This window comes from Neolamprologus brichardi, chromosome 6 (assembly GCF_056152115.1).
Source record: "Neolamprologus brichardi isolate AB-2024 chromosome 6, ASM5615211v1, whole genome shotgun sequence".
Lineage (NCBI taxonomy): Eukaryota > Metazoa > Chordata > Actinopteri > Cichliformes > Cichlidae > Neolamprologus > Neolamprologus brichardi.
In genome coordinates, this window is record NC_142109.1 from 29,084,944 (window position 1) to 29,106,236 (window position 21,293).

The window sequence follows — 21,293 nt, forward strand, 5'->3', positions numbered from 1 at the left end:
ATCAGCCACTTGGGAAAATTACATTTTTTTTTTTTTAACATTTGCCTTTATTTTGCCTTTTCTAGCTCACATTTCATTATGTGCAACAATTAACAACTTATACAACAATTACATTACAAATGGCACAAATTTATGTTTAGGATTACTCATCACACAAGGCTGACATACTATCATAGAAAGATTTCAAAATTTACTCGTATAAAAGTTGAATTAAGAGGTGGACCTGCACACTCATCTCTTTCATATACTTTGCAAAGTGCAAATTCAGTCTTAAAAAGCCACGTGAATGTTTTTCATGCATCTGTTTTTTCATCACAGTAAGATAAAACTCAGCATTTTGTTCAGTAACCATCATCGTATTCATTCTGGGCCGCCTGCCGGGCTAGCATGGCCTGGATAAGAGCACTGGAGCCTGAAGGCCCGGGGTTTTGTGGTGGAGCAGTCATCCACTGAATTCTGTCATCTTCCTGTGCTTGCTGCCTGGCCTGCATGACCTGCATCATGACACTTGACACTGGATGCGGCAGGTCACCCATGTCATCTTCTGTGTCCTCTGCTCTTCTTCTGGCTTGCATGGCCTGTGTGACGGCACTGGATCTGTTGAAAATGTCATATTGATTATTCTCTTCATCCTCCACCCTGTTTCTGGCTGCCATGGCCTGAGCAAGTGCACTGGGAGATGATGGGTTTTCATCATGCATCGGATACTGATCTTCATTCTCCTGGTCAGCTAGTTGACGGGCCAACATGGCTTGCATCAGAGGACTAGAGTTGGACATTTCAGAAGGAACAGGTACTCCACCAATGCTGTATCTTTTCTCCTCCTCTTCAAGTTGCTGATGTGCAAGTAAAGCTTGAACCATGGCATTTGAGTTGGACTGATCACCAGATGAGTGATCATATGAATGCTGTTTCATGCTCTAAACAGAAAAGAAAATATTCAGTAAGGCTGATAACAAGCTTCTACATGCAAAGTGATGTCAGCATAAAATAATTTTCACAACAAACCCCTTTTTGTTTCTTCTGTTTGGGGTTTTTGTTTGGGATAGATTTTTGAAGGTCCTGTAACCTTTCTAACAAGAAGGACTTGTCTTTCCCTTCCTGGTGGGAGGGAAACAGAAGCAGTCAGGCAAACAAAAACAAAAACATAAACAAAATGTAAATGTATTCAAGACTAGACAAGTTCCAGTTGTTCCTGAGGTCTGGTGAAACATATATTAAGGGAAACAGTTTCTAGAACAAACTCACATTGACAATCTGTTGTCTCAGACGACGAATAAGCTCCTTTCGGCCATTAGTGACTTGCCACAATATGTATATGATGACACTGAGCAGTAAAATTGTACACAAGAAAACCATTTGCTTAATGACACAAATTTTGCATCAGTACATATGAGCATTCATATGCAAAGCTCAGTTATATGCAAAACATGGCTTGGACTTTTTCAGTCAACGTTACAAAGTACATGCTGTGCACATAAGACAGCACTTGCACTATGCACTTACAGGATGATGAGTGTGATTAGAAAATAGAAGATTTCACTCCGGATGACATTATTGTAAATCTCGACGACCCACTGAGAGCCAGTGATGTTTTTTAGATCATCTATCCAGACATCAACCGCACTGAAGGAATTGTTGAGTCCACGAAAAGGGCCACAGGACTTTGAGGGAGTCAGGCTGTGGAGCAAGACAGAGTGAACGAAACAAGACTGAGACTGGAACTTTTCTGTATTTTCAGTACAAAATGCATTATTAATCAAAGACAAATATATATAAATATGTTATTTTATTTTAGCTTAGAAAAGAATAAAATAGAATTGATGGATATATTTTTCTCTTTTTTAGCAGTTGAAGTCATGTCCTCTTACCTCCAGGCAGTGTATGCAACGATTGACAGGGCTCCCACGAAGAACGGGAAGAAGAGAAGGAAGATGAAGATGGTTTGCATCTGAGCTGCTCTGCCAGATCGCCGTGGGGGCTGACAGTTATGTGTGAGACTGACCTGAGAAGTGCAAAAAACAAACTTGTACTACCCCATAAATACACATCCATAAACAAACATATTATTGATTTATTTTTGTAGTAACTTTGCTAATAAACTTGTGAGCCATAACAGAAAACAGAGCTTGGAATTGACTTTTTTAAAAGATCATTCAGCAGGTTCATGAAACACACAGCATCAGCAGATCCGGCCTAGATCAAATTACAAATCCTACAAAGTTCATTAAATTTCAGTGATTGATTGATCGTGTCTGGTAGCATTAAACCATAATGGTTACTCCTTAAATCCGAAACCCAGGCTCTCTTTTCCATTACCCAAAATAAAGCATCCATTCAATGTGATGAAAGGATTTTAATTAATTATTGACTGAGGTGTGCAAATAGAGTAACACGACCCTTATGGAGCATGGAGCAGTCCTGGTAGCAGCATTTACCTTCTTTAGATAAAACAGGATGAAGAATTTGAGAATCTGCATGGCAGGTAGCAGAGGAGAGAAGTAGATTCCAATCCTGTGGAGAGAAAATAGATGATTGCATTTAAATAATTTAAAAAGGTCCAAGATCAAGTTAGATAACATAAGATCTGACTAAAATCCACTGACACACTGCTAGAACTTATGAAATGTCGAATGTATCGTTCATATGGTTCATACCAGGCCAGCGTCTGTGAATAGATGAGTTCAAGCACATTTCTGGCTACGTCAAACTCAGGAACCCCCATGCGTGGTATTAATTTTGTCCCGATCACACTATTAGAAAGAAATTGAGTATGTGATTTTAAACATAGGTCCATCTAACAATTTAAAATATGAATTGAAATTCGATAACTCACTTGCTAAGAAACTCTCCAAAGAAAGATCCCAACATCAGGAAAAGGAAGTCAAAAAGGACCAGACGGTACAAAGACTGCCCTACCATGGACTCCCAACCCTGATGAATGAAACAAATTCACGAATGAATATCTATGCCTACTGAATAAAGTAGGGACAGATAAATAAATGTTGTGTTTAAAAAATGGAAATAAATGGATATTTATTACTTACTGAACCTTTAGCAGGCACCTTACTCATCCAATAATAACACAAAACAGACAGAATGGACATCTTGAGAAAGACATTTCTGTATGTGAAAAAAGAAAGTATCTCAATTTTTATTATTGGTTAAATAAATAATTATATTTGCTTTGTGCTAGATGTCCAAATCCAAATCCAAATCCAATTTATTTATATAGCACATTTAAAAACAGAAAGTTTGCCCAAAGTGCTGTACAGAAACAAAGATAAAGCCACTAATACTCACATAAAAACACAATAATACACATAACAAACATATCAACTCATACCAGTCTGAACGCTATCGAAAAAAGGTGTGTTTTCAAAAGCGACTTAAAAACAGGAAACAAAGATGCCTGTTTAATATTTAAAGGCAGCGTAGTCCAAAGTTTTGGGGCCATAATTGAAAAGGCTCGTTCTCCTCTTCGTTTTAGCCTAGATTTTGGGACAACCAAAAGCAGCTGATCTAAGGGTCTGCGAAGGGATCTAAGGCTGAAGTAACTCGGAAAGGTATGAGGGAGCAAGACCATTAAGGCATTTATGGTCTATAAATTTATAGATGTGTTGATAGCTGCACCACTTTACATATATACAGTCATGGCTTTACATAGATACCACTATACTTTATATTTACTTTTGTTTAAGCCTGATCCTAGAACTGTTCCTAGATCCTAGCACTCCCAGTCTTCTCACTATACTTCAGGAAGTCCTACATTGTTTTATAATACAGCCCACAAATTACACTGCAATTAACTCGAACAAGATTGGGAGCCTGCTACCATGCTGGTGACTCTGTGATGATGTCATAGGCACACCAAAACAAGGTTAGTTGCCTCCTTATTTCCGGTCTAATGGTAAACTAAGATATCTGTATTTTGTTATCTATCTAGACATAGACATATTTATAGACATATTTATAGACATATATTGTTTTATTTCACCTGATCAACAGAGCATATATCTGTTTGCGGTGGGTGGAGTAATGCTCAAATTTGTTGAAGAGAGAGTAGAAGAGTGGAATAACCAGGTTTATTAAAGACACCACAAAGGGAACCAGGAGTGTCTTTGCCTCCTCAAGCAGAGACCAATTGTCATTTTCTGTTGCCTGCTGTAAAACATAAAACAGGTAAAGATAGTGGATAATGATGAATACTGTGTGCAATGAAAAAATAAAAACCCTGCACTGTTGGTAAATGACAAGACTTTCAGTAAATTTATGACACCTGGTTTAGATTTTCACGCTCTGAGAGTACAGGTAAGGTATATATTTTTACATGTTTTTTAGTTTATACTAACAAGAAAATTGATTTCTCTAGAGAAAAAAATGTGCGTTCACATTGCCTGTAGTCTACATTTAACAGATACAATTCCAAAGTCTAATTATTCCATTTTAACTTATGTACCTCAATCTCATACTCGCAGAGATAGTAAATACTGGCTGCACAACCAAAAGCCAAGGTTGTGGAGAGAAGCCAGCAACCAAAATTAATCCCATAGTGCTTCAGTTTTTCAGAGACTGCAATGCGCTCCTGCTGGGCCATTTCTGATAAAGACTCCTGAACGAGCAACAAGAGGACAAACAATGAAATACTGATGTGTATGTAGGTGTAAAATACAGAATTTCAATCTGTCACAGTTAATTCAGGATTTGACATTTTTTAGAAAAAGAAAAACGCTATAAGTCACCTTGAGCTGGACACAAAGGTTGTTCCTGCGCTGTTTCACTGCTCTCTCATTGGTTACACTAAAATCCCAGGTGCAAAGAAGTTGCCATGCACTGTTTGATGCGGAGTCTGCTAGTACATAGTTGTTCTTGAAATTGACTGCCATGCTGCATGTGGACAAATCAAGATTCAGAATCACTGTTAGAATTAGAGCTATTGGAGTTTTTATATCTACAACTATTAATCAATGTTATGATTGCTTGTTTTGGCATACTTATATTAGAATTTTCACATTTTCTAATAATTTACTATTATATTTATCATTTTTTTCTTTTGACTTATCTCCTCTTCTCCCACATGCATGTTGAGGAGTCATAACAAAGCAAATTCCCTGTGGACTTGAGTAAAATTTTTAGCATGATGAGGACTTAACTAACCTGAAAATAAGTGAAATTCCACATAGCACCATATAGACTGCAATGGTGAAGAAATAGGCCAGCTGCATGTTGTAACCCACCAGAGATTCATTGCTGTAGCTACCGTAGTACATGACCGTATACTTGAAGTAACCCTAGGAAATCCAGAATATATGCAACTCTTGTTCACTCAGTACAGAGAGAATTAGAAAACATCTAACATGATATTACATAATACATATCAACAGTGTTTGCTAGTTCTAATTGATTATGATCTGCCATGTAGAGCGGATTCACGTTTTAGATTTTCTTTTGTGAAAACAAATGCTGTTGCACTGTCACTCCACTTGAAGAAATCCCACTTGTGGTTGGGGTTTGCATGTGCTCTTTGTGCATGAATGTTAGGTTAACTGGTGACTAAATTGGCTATAGGTGTGGATGTGAGACTGGTGATCTGTCCAGACTGTAGCACACTGCTCTCCCTATCCATCCTTGGAAAACAAACAACTGCATCCAAAATAATACAGATTTGAGCCATGATAGCCATGTGCTACAGCCATGATAGCCAAATAATTAGCTCTTTAAATATTACATAGTCATTTAATTAAATGGTAATTATTACATTAGCTTTAAATTTTAAAAATAATGATGGTTCTGACTTCAGCAGAAGATAAATGCATGTACTACTTACAGCTCCAGTTAGTATCTCCAGTCCTCTGAAGGTCACATTTTGGGATACGTTGTTCACGTTTTGAGAAATGTTTGGGGTTTGCTTGTAAACAAGCAGAGGGATGGTGACAAAGCCAAAGTTGACCAGGAATGAGAAAATGTTAAACATGAGAAGCCACTTCAGGAACACAAAATAGGTGAGAACACTGGTCCCAAACTTCCCACCAATACTTTTCATAGCGCCTTGCCACAGTTTCAGGGTCTGCTTGGCTGACTTTACATGGTACCCGCATTTTCGTGAAAACTGAAAAAAGATCATAACATTCTGTATGTAGCATATGAGCACAAATTATGAATGAGCCAGGCTCATAAAGAGATGCAGCCGTTGCTTTTTTGACAGATAAAACACTCACCAGAGACATCTTTTCAGAGCAATCTGCCAAACATGTGAATTGGCGAGATTTCTTGGAAGACTGTAATTCCAATTCTTTCCTGTAAGAGTAAAACCATTGGGATCCTTGTCAACCAAAGTACCTGCATCAAAAGTTTCTGCAGGCTGTAGAAGCCCCTTTAGACTTCAATTAGTACTTGTGTAATTTGTGTTGGACAAATACTTCCTTCAGAGATCTTTATTGCAACACCTGTGGCCTCCATGCATACAGCCTAGTTTATGGTTCCCAGCAGGATGCAATGTTTAACTAAATGTCTCGAATGACACTGAGAAGGATTTTCTTATCATCTTTATTTGTTTGTGGCTCACCCACCTGATATGTTTCTTCTCTTTAAAGCTCATTGGAAGATCCCGAATAGCCTGGATTCTGTCTCGTGTTGACAGAGCAGCAAGTTCCTCGAGCAGGTTTTGTTGCTCTGTCAGACACAAGATGACAAGACAAGTGCTGGCTGTTAAATCTTTGCGAGTACTGCCGTTCAGAATACATATCAGGTGTCATAATTCACTTTCCAAAAATCCACAGGATAATCTGACACCCCTCAGGTGTGCTTACCATTTTGCATCTCATTCCAGATGGCATCCTCTGTGAAAGCTGTTTGGGTATGATCTGCATTAGGAAACATGCTCATCCTTCTCATCGCTATTCCTCTCCACCGCATTGTCATGTTTCCTGGATTTGCACACAAGCAAAAGACAGACAGCCTTCTGTTGTGATTATTGTGGATTTTCAAACTCAAAAGCATGAGATGGATACAAGAACAGAGTGACAGTCAGCAAATGAACTGGGTAGCATTTTTACATGTAACACCTGCAGCCGTTTACGCAGCCTTTATCACTTACTCTTTTCTATAATAACAATAACCTGCTGCTTATTTATAAATCTAAAGATAAATATCGACTGCAAAAACACTGACAGAAAGTACTGCTGATAGTACAGGACACAGCACCATATACAAACTAATGTGGGTCCTAATATGCAACTGTTTGTTCAAAATCTTTATTTCTGATGAATTTATTATTTCATATTTATTTTCATTTCATATAATGCTATGATACTGAATGTGTTGGTGCCATTGCCCACCAAACTGTATTACTTTGCAGTTATTGTCAGAGTATCAGTCTGTGTGTATTATTTGCATGCATTAGTTATGCATTTTAACAACTCTTGGTATGACTCTGGAATTTCTTTGTAGTTTTTCAGAAGCATAAAGATTAAATGAAATGGGAGGAAATGGAAGACATAGTTATAATTCATCCTGAATTTCTATCTATATGGATTCCATGACAGTCCATCCAACAGTTGCTAATACAGTTTACTTGTGTATTTAATGTCATAGGTGATGAAATAGATATTAGACAAGTGAAAACAGATGTAAATCAAAGTCGTATAACTGTGTCATGTTCTATGGTAATCAAACTATAGTTGAAAAACAGACCAACAAACACTTCTACTGTATGCTGTAACTTTTTATTTGAACTTCATGCAAAAAACATTTCCTAAATAATCCCCTTTGCTCTGTTTTATTTTCTTTGCCAATTTCCTTGTAGCTTTTATTGTTGACAGCCATTATGTCCACAATTAAGGATACAGTCTAGTGAAGACATGAGTATGAGGATGAATGGCAATGTTATTTGAACACTCAAAAAAAATGAAATTGGGTGGCTGTTACATGTACAAGATTCAAACTTGTAATTTGAACTAAATAATGTCATGTTTCTATGGTATCATGTAGCATCTGCATGAAATTCAGCAACTTAATTTGTTCTTGTTGAGAGGACATGATACAATCTAGTAAGAGTGGTTAGTTGCCTGGACTCACAAAATTTACAAGATCACATTAGATGTCAAACTGCAGGAAAATTGCTGGAGTTTTAAGAGGCAGACAACTAAACCTACACCACGTGTATGCTATCGCTATTTATTGTGGTTTAACCTGTCAAGGACAAAAACGTAGAGAGAATTCTACATCAAGCCTTGTAATCATAGCTTTCCTAGTTTTGGTAAGCCTGGATTGACAGCTTGGTGGCGTGATGGTTAGTGCTGTCGCCTCACAGCAAGAATTCTAAATTACCCATGAATATAAGTGCAAATGGTTGTTTGTCTCCATGAAATCATCAACCCCCATATTGGTTCATTGAGCACGACTAGCAGTAATTGCCTCGATTAACAAAGTAGTTGTTCAAACAACAAGATTTCATTGCGTTTTTCTAAAGTTTTTAACTTGTGTAGAATGAATTAAAACAAATTTCACTCTACATACTTAAATAAATCACTTCAAGTCAATGTAAGTATACTACATTGATCCAACATAATCTGATTACATTAAACCACCAAATGCCAAATGTGTTGGTTTGACATGATCAAAAATCGGTTATTGTACTTGGTTAAATCACGTGGAAAAAGGTGCCACGATTAAATTGTGTTCATCCAACAACAGATTTTTTTGAGTGAAATGATTATCGTGTGATGGAAACTTTACAGATTAATGTGTGTTTAGTAATGCCATAAAGGAACTGTGTAATTATAGTGTCATGAAGCGTATTACCTGAATACGATGGAAGTGGAATAGATCTTGACTGATTATATTCAGGGTCCATCCCAAATATACTGTGATCTAAAATGTAGAGGAGATAGAGAGGAAGTATCAACAAAGGGTTACTTAGCAACATCCACTGGCATATACAAAAAACGAAGCTGCTGAACAAGTAACACGACTTTTTCAATCAAACAAACACAAACGTATACAAAAACTTTATGTTGCTTTATAGTTAAATAATTTAACATGGCCACAAAGAGGTGGTACACATACTGGGTCCATGGTGCCTTGGAGGACTCCTTGGGCGTATGGAGATGGCATCCATTGGGATGTTTTCTCTACCCCTCCAGCTTTGTTCCTGCCAGCCACCTTGAGGCACTCTCCCTATAGCAGCATCATTGCTAGCCCTGTCACCCCACCAGGTTGGGTCTTCGTTGTCATAGGGGTTAGTATGACGGGTTTTGCTGGAAGCCCTAGAGCCCAAACAGAATAAATTTAATTATTAATAAATTATATAAATGTATGACACCTAAGAGCAGTGACGTTATCACATCAGGAAGAGAACAGAAATGTCAAGTCACTGATATAGTTATTTGAATTTAAACTGTGGAGGTTTTATTTAATTTAAAGTACATTCAGTCTTATAGAGTACTGTTGGACTCATTTTAACAGTAAACTGTAGAGACCAGTGCGCTAAAGTTTACTCTAGGGCTCTCATATAATCATCCACAATCCTCAGACCTTAAATCTTGTACCAAAAAGATTAACACTAAAATGAACCAGCTGAGGATAAAGCAAAGATATATAACTTATAATTTCCTGAGGAGATCCTGTTAAAGCTAGTTTTGCATTTGCTTGCTTGACATTCTGATCTTTTCTTCACAGTACTTCCTCTTACTACAAGCACACACAACACACCACTCAAACTCCTTCACAAACACATTCTTTGACCAATTGTAATTCTATACTTTTCAGGAAAAAAGATTTCTCTGATGCACATTTGAGGACAAAAACAAATTTTATGTTATAATATTAACACAAACCTTCTATCAATCTCCAGAGTCTCGGTGTCATGGTATGCATGGTTGAAAAATCCCCCGTTCCTGTAACTTGTCATGAGAGCCTTCAAATCGATCCGTTTGCTTTTCTTTGGAGACAGCAGTGATTCCTCAGCTCAGTATGCCCCAGTCGCTCCCAATATGAGGATTTCGGTGTCAAGTGGCAAAATGTAAACGACTTATTCCATATAAAAGACAAATATTAAAATAAATCAATAGAATTGTGCTTGAAGTCAAGTTATCAAGCTAAAGACTAAACCTAAACAAGTAGTATAACATGTTAATACCACATAGTTTCCTGTATAGAGGCAGCTTCATAGAAAGCATGTGCAATTTGATCTCTAGAGCGCTGGGTCCGATCATTATAAATTCATGTAGGAGGTTTGGTTTCAGCCTGTGGAAAGAGGTTTGGTTGCAGTGGTATAGCTCTGTGGTTCTCACAAAAAACATTATATTATGGCAAGAGAACACCTCTGTCTTATATAACAATGAACAGAAAACAACAGACTGATGGGTGAACTATGGAAACAGGAAACCTATAAGAAATGCGTAGTTAGAGTTAGGTTCTCATATAATAACAAACCTGTAAAAATTAAAAGAACTTGTCAAATGACATTCTGCTCTGTTATTAGCCTCTGCTTACCTGGTTACTGTCCTGTAATGGAGAGAATATATCTAAAAGGTCGTCCTGACAATACAGAGTTGCAGCTTAAAAGTCTGAGGAGTATCTCTGAATAACCGTCAGTGACATAAAAAGAAGGACTGTCCTCCCACCAGGAAGTTTAGCCTGAGCTCACAAAGGTAAAAGTCCGCTGCTTCTGGACTGGCACTTGGATATTGAAAGGTCACGCTAGATTGTGACATGAATAATTAAACCGCCAGTGCTAATAATTATTTAGCATCCTTATTAAAACTTAAGGTGATGAGGCTCAAAAGGCTGACCTATAGGGTTGAATCCCGTTACAGACAGATGGAACCTAACCAATAAACAAATAGTCGGAAACCAAAAAAATGCGCTTGCAAATTGGGTTTACTATGCTCCACAGAGGGAACCAGGGACAAATGTGTCACGGAAGTTGTGAGCAAGCATTTTAATTAAGTGAAAGGACAAAAATAGACAAACTGAGAATATATTGTGTGACTGTGAAACTAACTAATATAATATGTAATCTGTATGTTCATAATTTTGTTTTTTTCTTTTGAGACTGTGAGTTAACTAAAACCTATTTTAAACTTAAACCTGTCATATTAGTATAATTAGCACATTCGCTTAAAAAAAATCCTACAAAGATGACTACATAGCATAGAATATAATATTAAAAATGTAACTAGAAACACAGACTATCATAAAATGAAACCAAACACGACACCCAGAAATAGCGATAAATAAATAATAGCTAGTGTCGCTCCCGGAGCTGTATCCACATCCAGGAAGTAGCTGTTGGGAAAGACTGCTATTATCTTCCTTACAGCTGGGAGAGTTAACTCCTTGTTTTTGACGAAGTCTGATAGTTAATTGTTAGCTAATAAATAAATAGCTGTATTTATTCTGTCGGAAAGGAAACAATGGAAGTCGACTCAGGTATTTTTGAAGTTCGTGCGTTACTTCAGAACATTAATTAACCCAATTTATTTCTACATTAGCTAACTAGCTAATAATGCTAGCCGCTAAAAAGTAGCTAAAAGTTTGTTGTGCTGGTGAATGATTTGACAGAGGGTCATATAACGATTACAGGAAGACTTTCAAATGAGAGCAGGAAGAGATTTTGTTTGTCTGGTTTGGTTCGAGTGTGTTTACGCTGTCGAAACTCAATTGTCGGCTCATAAAACAGTCTGCTCCCTTGGTTAGCCATTGTCTTTTCTCCTGGGAGGCAAACGTAAAAAGGAGAGAAGTGTCGATTTTTAACAATGTTTTTTGTTAGCTGTAGAAACATATACTTGAGTTGTGATGTGATGTTATTGTTTGTATGTGTAAACTTATTATAAGGCGCAGGGTGTTAGGGACATTAGGGTAGCCAGTAGTGAACTGTTCGTATACAGTATTTCTTAAAAATCTATTAAAAGCTCATAAGTGTGCACAGTTTGAAATATCAGTGTCCTGTAGTCTACAATTTAATTTATGATTAATTACTTATTTGTGTGGAATGTCGAGTTTAAGGGTGCATCATTTTCTTCATTTTTATTCATTTTTATTATTATTCCCACAATATAAAACAGCTTCTTCTCAGTTTTCTTTCACTTAGAAAAGTGTTAGAAAACTCTCGTCCTTCTCACCACTCTCAGTCAGTGCAACCTCAATTTCCCCCTTTCTCTTCCTTTCCACCATCCTCTATTACATGTTCTTGCTCACTCTGCTACACAAGCTCTTACTTTAAGTATAATTTTTCAGTTTTCATCCTTTTGGGGCTCATGTCAGAGGTCAACTCTGATCATTGAGGCACAGTTTAATTCTTGCGAATAATGTATCTATCTTTATATATGTGAAATTTTAAATGAGTCCCAACACTATAACAACAGTACCTTGAGAAGACCTGATATCAGTATGTTAAAAATACATTAGATTAAATTAGATTTATGATATTTTCAATGTTTTGAACTTGTGACAGCCATTTTCTGTTTGTTTTACTTTGATGTTATCAAACAGAAGTTATATGGCAGTTTAAAGGTCTTGCAGATATAAACCGGGTGATTCAGTAATACGTAAAAATGGTTTCCACAGATATGTTGACATGCTACCAGAGGGTTTTCTAGGTGTAGAAAAAGCTAAATCTAACGAACCTATCGGCATGTGAATGTTTTTTCCTTTTCATTCTTTTTATTTAGATTAAGAAGAAGTGTCAGTTCGGCATTTTAAGCCTTAAAACATACCAGCTTCCTCAAAATGCCTTGCTTGCCTAACAGCTGGCTCCGCATACAGAAGCAGAATTCTACTTGATGTTAGTCTTAGTAAAGTTACAGTTCAAGCTGCTATCGAAACAAATGATTACTTGAACTAACTTTTTGTTCTCAAGATATGAGCTCATCATGTGTCAAATAATTTGGAGGAGACCTGCTTCTGGTTATCTGGCTGTTTCTGAAATTCATGGCCACATGTTATAATGGTGTTAAGTTTAGCTTGGTAAATTTGAGAGACATCTTGTATTGATTTAACGTTTTCAACAGCCTCTTAACCATTCTTAACCTGTTAGCTGTTATCTTTGCTGACCTTCCTTTTGAAATAAATGTGTTAATGGCTGACAAGTGAACTCCGTTTACCTCCTTTGCCTCTCAATTCTTTTCGGGTTTTTTTCCATTTCTCAATTTTGCTTTCTTGGAGAAAGACATGAGTAATGAGACTCATTAGCAGTCACCTGGAGAGAATAAAGTAACTGTGCTATAAGGTTGAGCCTCAATGTGTGTTGGACTAAACCATTTCTAAATTTGTAAGTCTGGCAGAGAGCTTCTATTATTTTTGTAATCATCCAACAGATTTATTCAGGCACTTAATTATGACATAATTTACATAGGGATTAAAAAATGTAAACAAAAGCAGTTTTTTCATTCCTGGCTTGGAAGGGCCCCTCCTGCTGGAGCTCCAGGTAGTACTTTTCTCTCCACTGCTACAACCTATTTTTTAAATGGTGTTGAGCATTTTTTTAGCCTTTCTGGAGGTTGTTGTTTTTTTTCATGGTTTAAATTTTATCTTTAGTCACTATTTTAATATCAGTTTGTTGTCATTTCTTTTGTCATAGTGTGTGGTGGTCCTGTGACAAAACTGAATATGTGGATGGAAAAAAACAAAAAGCAAACTTGTCTAACAGAATTCAGACTGTGCTGAAGAATAAAGGCGGTCAAATGAAATGTTGACTTTCAAGATGCATTGTATTTGTACAGTACAGCTGTACAAATATAGCATTTTTACGCTATTTCTATGCATGTTTGCACTTGTCAGTAGATCCCTGCACTTATTTCTCAATTTCATAGCAAAACATGAAGAAATGAGGGATGGTTTGTGTCTTTTGCATGGTAATGTAGTTATTATCTCAACTTGAATCCAACTTGAGTCTGCAAATAAAAAAAAAAAGTTTAATTTATGCAAACCTCAGACAACATATACATCCTTAGAAATATATCTGTGCTAGCCCAATATCAAGTGAATCGTGTAGCTGTCCATCTTTTTATGTGGACGTGAATGGATTGGATGGATGGATCGATGAATGGGTTGATCCTGATTTGAAGTGACTGTTGTAAAAATGCAGGGGTAATTAGCTCAGAGTGTTAAACACAGTCATATTACTTTGTATTATGTATATTTCATCGAGTTTTGTTTTCTGTACAGATGCAAAATTAGCATCTGTTCCAGAAGAGCAAAAATACATGTCATGTAAGAAACATTACTTTTTTTGTCTTTTCAAGTGTTCGTCACTGATCACAGTGGGCGAATCAGCAGTAACCCTCTGCTGGACCAGCTCCCCAGTTACCAGTCCCTGCTGTACCGCAGGAAGCCGTCAACTGTTGGCTCCAAACAAAGAGGCAGCTCTAGAGCAAGGGTTGGCTCATCTGGCAGTGGGAAATGGGGAATAAACACATTTGTAAGACAAAGCGTGAAACAGAAGAGTCAGACTGAGAAGCGACAAATCAGAGAACTAGCCAAGCCCATGGCTGAGAAACGCAAACAGTAGGAAACTGTAGTCTGTTATGACTTCTTTCACTAATAGCTAAATAACGTGTTTATGTGTCAGGAGTTTATTTGACTGTTTGATGTTTTAGGAAACGGTGTGCAGAAGATGCTCAAGAGTTGAGCAGCTGGCAACAGTGGCGACAAAGCACCCGCAAGTATCTGAGGAGGATGAGAGATGAAAGCGAAGAATGGCTGAGTTCCTTGAAGCTCTGGAGGAGAGACATCCACCTAATAGAAGGTAAAAAAAAAAAAAGACAAACAGATTGTCTGACAGAAATTGTTTCTTTGGACTCAAAGACTTGTTTGGATTTCTGTTCAGATGGTGCTAATCGGTAAATAATTTTGCTAAGACAAAGTGTACCTTTTTGGTATGTCAGACTTAAATTCTCCCTTTTTGCCTCTTTCACTTGTCACTAGGGATGTTTGGAACAGGGATCCTGTCTTACTTCTCCTTTCTGCGCTTCCTGGTCACACTCAACTTTATCATCTTTCTGCTCATGTTCGGTTTTGTCATGTTGCCCATCATCATTGCACCCCATGTTTCAGGAAATATCACCTTCAGCCAGAATGATAGTGAGAGGATTTCTTTGTTTGTTTGTTTCAATTAGAAGCATATACTAAGCAAGAAAGACTAAAAAGCTTAGGTTATCTGTTATATTACAGGTTACTGCAGCGTGTATAAAAGTGACAGTCGTCGAGGTCTTGTTAACTACCATAAGTATATTACTGATCTGCTTTCTGGCGAAGTAAGTGTTGTCACATTATTAGTCTCCTGAGAAAGAGTCCACTCTGTAGTTTCTGTACTCACCTGCTGTGCTTCATCTGCAGGGCTTTCTGGAACAGACCTATCTTTTCTACGGCTTCTACAATGTGGAAAAACTCCATTTCTCCCACATAACTTATAATTTGGCACTGGCATACCTGCTGGTCACTATAGGGTACCTCTTCCTCAGTCTTATCTGGATTGTTAAAAGGTATGAAAAAGGCAAACTCATAAGAAATAACATTTATGTGATGAGATGTGGTCTTGAGTGTTTTCTTCTTTCGAAGGTCTGCCACCGGGTTCAAACATAATCTGATTCAGGATGAGGATTGCTTTCAGAGTTTTTGCAACAAGATCTTTGCTGGCTGGGATTTCTGCATCACCAGTGAGAATGCTGCAAAGCTGAAGAAAAAGACTTTGCTCTATGAGCTGAAGGTTAGTTTATACATCAGAAGCATGATTGTAAAACTGGCTAGTCAAAACAATGGCCAGTTTACAAATTTGTTTTAAACTAATTTGAAAAAAATGGGTGCTTACATGGCACCCCGGCAGCTACATACCGTTACTCTAAAGTAAAAATAAGATGTGCATTTTAATATAATCTACTTTTATGGCTTTAGTGACATTCAAGGCCCCAGTTCCCACATGCCTTACTACCGGGGTCACATGCTAACCAGCGGTATTCTGTGCTATCATTGGTAGTCGCTTCAAATCCTCACCAGGAAGTTAAAATAAATTTATCACAGGTCCCGCCTGTGGCCACAGTGCCACCAGTTATTTAGCCTCTAACCACATGAAGTCACCGAATGTCATTCACTTTCTATTGTCCCTGGTTGCCACATAGCTGCCAATTGTTTTCAGTGTGGATGCAGCTCTACCCTGTACCTGTGTCCTGAAGGTAGTAGTTCATATGCACCTTAGAGAGGGTGCAATACATCACTGAGAATTGCTTACACTTGTCCCTTGATGTTCATTAAAGTAAAGTAAAAGCAAAATTTTATTTATATTGCACCTTTCAAGATAAAAATCACAAAGTGCTTCACAGAAGCTAAAACATAAAAATAAAAATCAACCAAAAGCGAGTTTAAAACAACAACAACAACAAAAAAAACCTCATTAGTCTTACTGATGAGTCTAAAGTAAAGAAAATTAATAATCAAACACCATCATTTTGTTGTCTTGCCTTATTTTAAAATACATATTTTTATATCTTTAGACTGATTTGGAGGATGAGAAGATCAAGCAGAAAATAGCAGAGCGCACCCACAAAGAAAAATGTCGGCTTTACTTCATCCGTCTCATCCTGAATCTTTTCGTCATTGGTGTACTGGCTGCTTGCTTCTACTGCATTTATTTAGCCACTATCTTCTCCCAGAAAGCCCAAATGAGTGACCAAAAGGTAAGACAATTTTTTTAAATATTCTTTCTCTCCACCTGCTTTGATTCAACCTCTATGTAGAAATTTCTGGTAAATGTTGGCAACACAGGATAAAAGGTATTTGTTGTTTCTCCTCTTTTGCAGGTGAATTTCATAGTAGATCTCATTTTTGAGTATCTACCTTCAATTGTTATCACCTTTGCCAACTTCATTACCCCAGTACTTTTCTCTTTTATCATCAACTTCGAGGACTATTCTCCTGCTTTTGAGATCCGCTTCACTCTTATGAGGTAAAATAGAGTCTTGTGTTTTGACCTGCTTACTCATAGATGCAGATTTGAACTTGAAAGTATTTCTGATTTGCCTTCTTTCTTCCTATCCTCACAGGTGTGTCTTCATGCGGTTAACCAGTATTGTGGTTTTGCTCTTTTCTGTCTGGTCTCGGATCACTAAATGTAAAGATGATCCCTGTATTTGTGGCTACAACCACGATCTTTACCCTGTAAGTAATCCTCTTTTGCCATAATGTAATATACAGTGGTTTACAGGGGTAGTGCCACAGGTACCAGTGTCAAACTCATTTGTATCTTTGCATTAGCTGTTATACAGTATATTCCTAATCACCCTATAAAATACATTTCTTAAATCGTGACATGCATGTATGGTAAAATCCAGTCTCTATATCCTTGTTGCTGTCGACAGTGCTGGGAAACACATGTGGGCCAAGAGATGTACAAACTCACCATCTTTGACTTCATTGTCATCATTTCCGTCACCATCTTTGTGGAGTTTCCTCGAAAGTAAGACCTCGTTTATCCACAGTAGGAAAAAAAGTACAGTTCATCTAGTTTTGTGATCATCTCATGACATTTGAAGAGGTGTAAACATGTCACCTTCATAAAAGATTAAGAATCTCTAATGTAACAGTTACAGGAGCTGACTTGGACTACCGTATTTTTCGATAGTGCGCCTTATAATCCGGAGCGCCTTATGTAGGAATTCTGGTTGTGCTTACTGACCTCGAACTGATTTTATGTGGTACACGGCGCTAAAAAATCTGTCAAAAATGTTTTAGTACAACTAAGCTACGGAGCCGCACCGCTTGGATGGATTGTCAGAGAATTACGGCTACCGTAGTCAGGAGCCTAGCGGAGTAATCTGGGTCTAAAACTTCGTCCGCTTCAGGTCCCAAAGTCAGATGAATACTGCGACATCACTGAGAGTTAAAAACTGTCTAAATTCCTTCATCTTTAATAAAATGATCAGCGTTGCTGCTTTACCAGGTGGAACAATTAAGTTTAACATCCAGGCATCCATGAAAACAGAATTTATTAAATTTAACAGAGTTAGAAGTTAGCATGAAGTTAGCTCGCTAGTTTACACCGAAACATGATATAGCATGTTCTGACTGAGATTTCTGAAAAAATTCAAATGTACAGCTCTGCTATCACTTCCAGCATAAATAAGGACAGAAAACTAAACAGCAGTGATGTTTGTAGAGTTACTGAAGTTGGACTAGCTGGTATATAATGATGTGCTACGTGATCGCTAACGACACAGCTATGTTAGCATAACATAAACACAGTGAAACTGGAGGATAAACGCTAACTTTTTTCCACTCGATAAAAGTTAACGTGAGGGTTCCCGATGGTTAGGGACAAATGCAATCGCATGGCAGGATGCTGTAAATGCACCAAACTTCAGTCAGGAGAACAACTGAGACAATCCATCCACAATATAAGGTTAGTCATTAATATACTGCAACAACATGGGAATAGAGCAGCTGTGAGAGAATTCAGCATTAATGAATCAATGGTACGGAAGTGGAGGAAGAAAGAGGAATGAGTTGAGTAAAGTTTGACTTATCTGACTGTTTTGTTTCGCTTAATGCGCCCTATAATCCGGTGTGCCTTATGTATGAAAACAGATCCATTCATCGACAGTGCGCCTTATAATCCGGTGCACTTTATGGTCTGAAAAATATGGTAGTTTTAGCTTAGTTAGAATGTAGCTAAAATTATTCTGTCACTGAAGGCTTTGTTTTCTCTGATTATTTCTGCTTTAGTCATTTTTGTCCTTCTTGTTCTATCCTACCCAGACTGCTTCTGAGGTACAGTAATTCTGCCCTGGCTAAATGGATGAGCCAACAGGAATTTTCTATTCCTCAGAATGTACTGGAGATCGTCTATGGTCAGACCATCTGCTGGATCGGCACTTTCTACTGCCCACTGCTGCCTGCTATCTGCACCCTCAAATATTTCTTTATCTTTTACATCAAGAAGGTGACATTTTGGTTTGAATGCATGTAGTTTTCTTCCTTGCAAGAGTGAAGGAAAAAAGCATGAAATATTCTAGTAAGCCTCATTTGCAAATTTTTGTTTGCTAGGTATCATTAATCAAAAACTGTCGTCCAGCCACACGTCCTTTCCGAGCATCCAGCTCCAACTTCTTTTTCCTCGGCGTGCTGTTGATCGGCCTCACTCTTGCCTGTGTGCCTGTCATAGCTAGTATAGCACAGTGAGTAATGTTCATACTGTGTTCTAATTAAATTTGTATAGTTTGTATGGAGCTTTAAAAGAACCTCTAGCAGAAATATTCATGCCAAAGGTCAAAATCTGGCCACTGCCATATAATTATTTTTTTCTTAATATGGATAAATATAAGAACTCTTACTTCCTTTTTGTACAGGATAAACTGTTCTCGGGCCTGTGGACCTTTTGTTAATTACGAAACCTCCTGGGACGTGGTGCCAGATACAGTTTCTCAGCTACCCAAAGGAGTCGAACAGCTTCTCTGGGCTCTCTCTTCAGAGGCCTTTGCTGTCTCTTTCTTTGTTATCACATGGTTGGTCCTCTTATTATATATTTTCACCTTTTTAACATTGTTTTTCCTCTGCTGTAATTTTATACTTTGTTTTTTTTTTTCAGTTTGGCCATGTTTTATGTGATTGCACTTGCTGGAGCACACAAGAGGGTCATTAATGAACTAAGACACCAACTAGAAATGGTAGGTCTTATTCTCTTATTCTTAGTCTAGTGCCCACACTTTTAAAGATATCGTTTTCAAATTTTGTGTGATTGTAGATACAGATAACGGCTTAATTTATTGATGGTGAAAATCTAGTCAAAGTTACACAAAATGTAAAAATCAGTAAAACCTATATTATCAACAGTTTTTTATGGATTGTCTTTATCATAAAAAGTCAAAGTTTTATTATAGCTCTTGTCCTTCAAGGGGAGTTGCGTTCTTGTTATCAATTCAGTTATTGCCAAATGCAGTGTGAACTGAAATCTGTTTGTGTTAATTTGTCAATCAGGAGGGCCGCGACCGGCGTTTCCTGATCCAGAAGCTGTGCCAGGCCCAGAAGCGCTCAGGTGTGAGATCCCCACAATCCAAATTCCAACCCCGCCGCAGCAGCAGCAGAAGCAATCCTAGCTACCACACTAGCTTCGCCACCAATTTCAATGATGCGGTGTTCCTGGCCCATGTAGCTCCAAGCTCCTCCACTCAAGTTTAAGGCAAAGGCCTTATTTTACTGAACAAAGCAGAGATGCATGCTTAGACAATTCTTCAATTGTCTAAGCAGACAATTGAACTTTTCAGACAAATATCTTAAATGTGTTTTTAATTAACTGTGAAAACACTGCAATGTAAACAAATATCCTGTTCACAATGCTTCTGACCTTTTCAGTGTTTTTTTTTTTTTTTGCTGTTTGTTTGTCCAACAAAACAGTCTGAATATTTGTGAATATATGAATTGACAATCTCAAAAATATTTTTTCCCTTTAATCAAAACGTTATTTTTGTTGAGCTGCAGTGTATTTACTTGCATGTAATCTTTTCCTTCTGAGAAGGACTTCGATTCTTTTAAACTACTGGACTTGTTTTTAAAACTTTTCTCAATCTCACGCACTTTAAATGTATTAACGCAGGGTTTTGGGGGTTTGTTTTGTTTTTTTACTACAGCTTCCTTGTTGACTTGGTTATTTGTGGGTGTTGTTACATATGCAAATGAATATTTATGACTGTGCCTAATACATTTTGAATGAAATGACTTTTAACACTACTTTTTACTTAGTTTTAGTACCTTTTTAAAATATCTTCTGGACTGTGGGCATGTTATTAACAATGTCTCTTCTGGGTTTTTGTTTTTTTTTGTCAGATTTGGGTGAAAATACTCTTGTACTTTCATGATGCCTTAATTTGATTGTGGGTACTGTACATATAAAATAAATGTTTTCCCAAATATATTTTCTCATTTAATTTTTTTTTAAAATCTCACTCTGTTCGTCTCATCATGCAGATATTTTATGGAACAAACTGATATAAGTGAATGTGAAATACTGTTTTGAATAGTCAAATAGTGGTAAAATCTCTGTCATGGTGCTATGACAAAAGGCAGTTGGATGATATATAAAAAGTGATAAAGGGTAATCAAGGAGAGGGTAATAAGATTACAAATTGGCCATTGAAAAAGTAAATGGAATAATTACAAGGCCGAATACGCTACACAATACGCTAACACTATAGATGAGTTAATTGGTATTTTTCTCCTCCTACTTTAAGTAGAGTATTTTGCAGGGTATGATACTTCCAGAATATGAAAAAGCAATGTCCTCTCCAACAACCCAGATGTTAGAA

The 21,293-nt window shown here is 37.3% G+C and overlaps 2 protein-coding genes across 2 annotated transcripts; one reads left to right on the top strand and one right to left on the bottom strand.

The window, feature by feature from the left end:
• Positions 1-223: 223 nt before the first annotated feature.
• tmc5 (transmembrane channel like 5) lies at positions 224-10,572 on the bottom strand. Its single transcript, XM_087842607.1, has 21 exons — positions 10,495-10,572; positions 9,837-10,029; positions 9,067-9,266; positions 8,803-8,871; positions 6,810-6,926; positions 6,570-6,672; positions 6,219-6,297; positions 5,828-6,109; positions 5,158-5,291; positions 4,743-4,887; positions 4,460-4,612; positions 3,998-4,164; positions 3,048-3,123; positions 2,837-2,934; positions 2,658-2,753; positions 2,439-2,514; positions 1,872-2,005; positions 1,507-1,680; positions 1,249-1,327; positions 1,009-1,101; positions 224-920 (listed from the first exon to the last, which is right to left on the bottom strand). Exons 2-21 carry the CDS (start codon positions 9,908-9,910, stop codon positions 342-344), a joined length of 2,928 nt encoding a protein of 975 aa, XP_087698733.1. The 5' UTR covers positions 9,911-10,029; positions 10,495-10,572; the 3' UTR covers positions 224-341.
• Positions 10,573-11,267: 695 nt separating this feature from the next.
• On the top strand, positions 11,268-20,900 carry tmc7 (transmembrane channel like 7). Its single transcript, XM_087842047.1, has 16 exons — positions 11,268-11,433; positions 14,247-14,508; positions 14,601-14,749; positions 14,929-15,084; positions 15,175-15,257; positions 15,340-15,485; positions 15,562-15,709; positions 16,491-16,673; positions 16,797-16,942; positions 17,040-17,154; positions 17,355-17,452; positions 18,751-18,934; positions 19,039-19,169; positions 19,341-19,496; positions 19,580-19,658; positions 19,969-20,900. Exons 1-16 carry the CDS (start codon positions 11,418-11,420, stop codon positions 20,167-20,169), a joined length of 2,253 nt encoding a protein of 750 aa, XP_087698173.1. The 5' UTR covers positions 11,268-11,417; the 3' UTR covers positions 20,170-20,900.
• Positions 20,901-21,293: the final 393 nt, after the last annotated feature.